Raw genomic sequence first — 5,098 nt, 5'->3', positions numbered from 1 at the left:
CTATGATATATTAAAAAATACTACTACTATAAAAGATTGGAATATAAACTATAAATAATACACCTACAATAATATGTGTAGAAGTGGTTTATGTAGAATTAACTGAATTTGGTGGTTGAAATTAGTTAGATGTGGTTTTGAATTCAGATTTATGTGTGTATTGAGAATTAACTGGGCCGATGAAGAGATCAGGCATGGATGTTTAAAGGATTTAGGAATAAAGGGATGGAATTCTAACTCAATTAGGTAGTAGAGCGGAGCACAAGAGGTGCTCGATGAAAGGATCACTAGAATACTGTAATTGAAGAAAAATGATCTCAAAGTATTCGATAAAATGACTGAAAGAGAAAAAAGCAAACAGAATAAGTGCCAAATTGTTGATCTCTCGAATGATGGTAGATATTATTACTATTTTACATTAAACTATTAGTATTATTATAATTTTACATTAAATTAGTAACTAATTAATATAGCCTTAATAAAAATTTAACGTTGTAAATTATATCCATAACGATATAAAGAGTTGAATATTTTTAGTTAGGTGTTTCAACCTTAAAATGAGTATAAAATTATTTAATAAAATATATTCAATTGATTTAATTATTTTAAATAATTAATTTAGTTAGGCATTTTATTTTTTATTTATATTATGAATGTAATTAGATACACGTATAAAACACTAAAAAGCAAGACGAAAAAGAAGAGAAAAGAAAAAGAAGGAAGAAAAAGAAGAAGGAAGAAGAAACATAAAGTAAGAAGAAAAAAAAAGAAACGAGTATAATATACTAAAAAGAAATAAGAAAATGAAGAAAAAAAATAAGAAGAAACTAAAAAAGAAATAAGAAATAAAAAAATAATAATTACTAGTACTATTTAATTTGAATTTTCAAAAATATCTTCTATAAAAAAAATCACATGCTAGTTGGTACAAGTTATTTTTGTTATAGGTACCAAATATAATATTAAATGCTAGTTGGTACATCAAGTTATTTTTGTTATAGGTACCAAAAATAATATTAAATAAAGATAAAATTTGATAACATCTACGTAATTTCCTCGTTAAATTAAACTATAAGGGCACGTGTGACAGCTCCATTAATAAGTTAACCCACTACTCTTGTGGAGAGAACTCAATGCAGCTAAAGATGTACGGATTGAATCGTCTCAAATCGGCCAATCGCCTCATCAATCTGTACTCCTCCGCCGCCAATTCGAGGTGATTGCTTTCCTCTCCGGCAACGGCAGCGGAAATCGGTCCGATTAGCGACCGTCACAACAATTATGAGCTGAAACGGCGGAAGAAGGTACCGCAGCCGCTGGAGAATGTAGTGACGCTAACGTGCGAGTCAGCTGCTGTTGGAGGCGTCTGCGATGTATATATGATCGGATCCGATCACGAATCTCCGGTGAGTAATGTTGCGTATTTTGTTACTGAATTCGAGGCATCTCATTTTTTTCCCAATCGTATTGAAATTTTGTTGAGAGATGAACTTTTTAGTCCCTCGTTCTTCCTTTTTTTTTTTGCAGAAATCATGGGCAGAAATTAAGGCTGTGATCCAATTCGTGAAACCAGAGGTGCTTTACTTTGTTATTTTATTTGATGAAGTACCATTTTATGATTATTATTATACTCCGTCTGTATATAGTTGGAGCTGTTTCATTGATCTGTCTGGCAGGCTGTTTTTTTTTTGGAGCTGTGCGCTAGTCGCCGTCATATTCTTACGCATGATAAAATTGAGGTTAGTTGCTCGTATTTGTGTTTGTTTTTTGGTTTTTGTAGAATCATTTGAATTTGGTGCCAGAAATTAGTTAGAAGTGGCTTTGAATTCAGTGCTATTATTTGGTTGCTGTGGTGTTAGGAGTAAAGGGCTGGAAGGCAGTAGAGCAAAGCACAGATATTCGATGAATGGATCAAGAGAATTAAGTGTACAAGTTATTGTTTTCTCATAAGAGATATCTACTACAGCATTCATCATCTATCGCAACTCTAAAACAAATCTGATAAACAAATAGTACTAGTGTAGAAATGGTCAATTCCTACTTATGAACTGAAGATCAGGATAACAGCTCGACCGCCCACATCATCGTGATGTTGTAGGCCACATTGTATACTTATGAACTAATGATCTTAACTTCCCTTGATTTATTACTCTTTTTTATGCTCTTTAGTAGAACCTGTCAACTTAATTCACTAATAAGCATTGTTTACTTACAGATGCCGACTTTGCAAGATATGGTGCATATGTGGGAGAAATATGAAAGTCTTTATTCAATTCTATTCAAGCGGTATGTTGCTCAGGTATGATTCAATTTTTCATTTATGCTAACTTGATAGAGAAACATCTTTTATGATACATATCCATAATCTCTCTTTTTCTAGCTCTTTATTAAATATAAATATGAGCATGTGCCCGGTGGAGATTTTCTTACGGCATATATCGAAGCAACAAAATATGGTGCCAAGGTCATACTTGGTGATAGACCTGTAGAGGTGAGCTATTTCTCTTCTTTTGTTATCCCTTTCCACTACTTATAGCTAGAAAATCATCCGCACATCACTTCTTAGTTTCTAGTAGTTTTTTTTCTTTTGGTGTTAGATTACAACTTTGAGACATTGGGCCAACACGTCTCTTTGGCAAACCTACATGAAATATAAAAGACCACACATGATGTTGCCAGAAGACCTCGCCAAGAAGGTAAACTTATTTACTTTATGCTCCCTCCATCGCCTAAAAGTAGGGACCAACCTTATTAGTTGCATAATGTGTGGTGAAAATGTTTCCAAAAATAGAAAGAGGACTAATTTTGTGGGACGAACTAAAATGGTAAAAAGGAAACTATTTTTTCGGGATGGAATAAGTAAAATATTGGAAGATACTTCATCTGTTGCCTAAAATTAGACTAAGGGGACGACACAGAGTTGTAATGCCAAACAGGTGAAGTATGAGAGAAAAGTAGTTGATGTAGTATTAGTGGACAATGAGACTCACTTCATTAGTGTGTAGTGTGATGAATTTTTTTTCAAATCAGAAACTGAACTAATTTTGAGGGACGGACCAAATGGCAAAAATAGGTAAAATGAACTATTTTTGGGGTTGGAGGGAGTCATAGACTATTATCTTGTAGAGGTGATGTTACTTTCTAATGTTAAAAGGCTCACTTTTGCTTCATGTAGGTGAAGGAGGCACAAAAGACTGGGAAGGTTGATGCGGACACGGTGAAACAAGTGATTTGTGAGATGACCAAGCAAGATCCTATCGGCTCAAAAATTATTATCCATGAGCGCGACCAGTTAGGTTTTTTTTTTAAAAAAAAAAAAAAATCTTCATCTCATTGTAATATTGCATGTTTGTTCATTCTCAATATATGGTGTACACTGTACAGATATATGTCCTTCAAATTACTAGAAGTCGCACGTCAGCATAAGTCAGTCGTTGCTGTTGTGGGGCGGGGTCACGTACCAGGAATCCAAAACAACTGGAAACAACATGTTGAGGTAAAGATTCTGTGCCATTTGCAAATTACTTTGTCATTTCAAATTCTCTGGCCTTTTGTACGTTGCAATTTTGAATGTATTGTCTTGGCATAACTTCATGTTTTTGAATGTCGCAGGTGGAGCAGCTTCTGAACGTCCCACTTCGAAAGAAAATGCTTAGAATTGCAACAAGAGTTGCACAGGTTGCCTGTCTCTATGGCACTTATCTCTACTTCGATGAGTTGAAACAAGGTTGCTTGTCTCTATAGCACTTATCTCTAGTTCGATGAGTTGAAACAAGGATGGATACAATTTTTTATAATTAAAAGATGAAGAAATTATTATAAACAAGCAAATGTTATAAGGGTTATATTTTTACTGCTTCGTCGTCCATTTTCTAGAAATAGAAACTCTTTATATTTTTATTTGTTTCGTTTGAGTGTTTCAATTTTATTACTTAAGCTAAGCCCAGGTATGTAATTTGGGCCCGAATTCTGCAGCCCATAACCTTTACTGGGTCGGGCCTGTTTGATGCTCTATTTTTCTCTTCATTTTTAATTGGGCCTTCCGGAGCAAATACTCCATATAATTGCTCAGACTATTCTCTAAAACTATCGATTAGAGTGGAGAGTTTTAATTAGATTCATAATTAAGTAACTAATTTTGGTCAAAACACATTTGACCGTTAAAGTTAACGAAAATGTTAATATTGGACCAAAAATATATTTTTTGAGACCAAAAGGTAATACAAGGATCAAAAATATTTTTAGAGAAAATATATGGGATTAAATTTGTACTTTAGCCTAAATTGAATGACTATAATGATAAAAATAATGAGCTACTTATATAATAGAATCCCTGTACTCTAATAAATCGATTATTTTGTGGCCACCTAACAAAGGGCCCGACTTTCATATATTTGCTCTCAAAGCCCAATTATTATTAGAAAAGTATAACTTTAAACGGCCTGGTCCGATATATATGCATCTACTTTTGGGCCCAAATGATGTATATGGGCCTACTTGCCATTGAAATAATAATACTATTAACAACAATTTATACAATTAGTAAAACCTATCATTCTTATATTTCTAGAGGAGAATTAGGCTCAATTTTAATTTGCTAATATCGACACATTTTCAATTAGTGATTACATATTAAATCACTCATGGTCCTTTTGCAAGGATCATTCGCTTAGGATGTGTAGAATTTGTAGTATTGGAGCTCTCAATGGGGCTGTCTTTCTCCAATGGGCTCGACTCATGGAGTCACGGGATGGGGTCCAGTCCCAGGAGTCGAGCCACTACTCATGGAGTAGAGCTCGGGACACTGGTTTGCCTCGTGCTTTCTCTCTCATCCGCTAAAAAAATTATCAAAAGAGCACAAGGGGAGAGTGCGTTGTGGGATTAGTTAACAAACAAATCCGGCAATGCAACTCTCCCCATACACGGTGGATGAGACGAACACGATGGCTAAAGTGTAGTTGGCCTCATCTAATGGATCGGGCCAAATGAGAAATTCACAAAATCTTGGACAAACTAATGATAAGAGGTCTTGAATGTGAAATCAAGATGGAAAAAAGTAGTGTAGTGTCATGGAAAAAAAAGCAAAAAGAGGATTTGA

General features: G+C 34.3%; 1 protein-coding gene across 2 annotated transcripts; it reads left to right on the top strand.

Annotated features, from left to right (window-relative positions):
• The first annotated feature begins 1,099 nt into the window (after window positions 1-1,099).
• Window positions 1,100-3,857, top strand: LOC125216583 (uncharacterized). 2 transcript variants are annotated; one of them, XM_089067746.1, is made up of 10 exons: window positions 1,100-1,406; window positions 1,528-1,575; window positions 1,677-1,739; window positions 1,860-1,926; window positions 2,216-2,299; window positions 2,381-2,491; window positions 2,598-2,696; window positions 3,176-3,291; window positions 3,385-3,496; window positions 3,613-3,857. In XM_089067746.1, exons 3-10 carry the CDS (start codon window positions 1,726-1,728, stop codon window positions 3,742-3,744), a joined length of 735 nt encoding a protein of 244 aa, XP_088923872.1. In that variant the 5' UTR covers window positions 1,100-1,406; window positions 1,528-1,575; window positions 1,677-1,725; the 3' UTR covers window positions 3,745-3,857. The 2 variants fall into 2 exon arrangements, with proteins under 2 accessions (XP_088923872.1, XP_047974293.1); XM_048118336.2 differs by lacking the exon at window positions 1,860-1,926.
• Window positions 3,858-5,098: the final 1,241 nt, after the last annotated feature.

This window comes from Salvia hispanica, chromosome 3, assembly GCF_029641045.1.
Source record: "Salvia hispanica isolate PSC_SH4W2 chromosome 3, Shi_PSC_v1, whole genome shotgun sequence".
Classification (NCBI taxonomy): Eukaryota; Viridiplantae; Streptophyta; class Magnoliopsida; order Lamiales; family Lamiaceae; genus Salvia; species Salvia hispanica.
Note: the sequence above shows the minus strand (reverse complement) of the source record. Positions and strands in the feature narration are given on the sequence as shown.

Excerpts from the sequence above, each read along its gene's own strand:
- LOC125216583 (XM_048118336.2), top strand. The coding sequence starts at position 1,380 with ATGATCGGATCCGATCACGAATCTCCG. Across the intron at positions 2,697-3,175 it reads CAGAAGACCTCGCCAAGAAG|GTGAAGGAGGCACAAAAGAC; the intron begins GTAAACTTATTT and ends TGCTTCATGTAG. Across the intron at positions 3,497-3,612 it reads ACTGGAAACAACATGTTGAG|GTGGAGCAGCTTCTGAACGT; the intron begins GTAAAGATTCTG and ends TGAATGTCGCAG.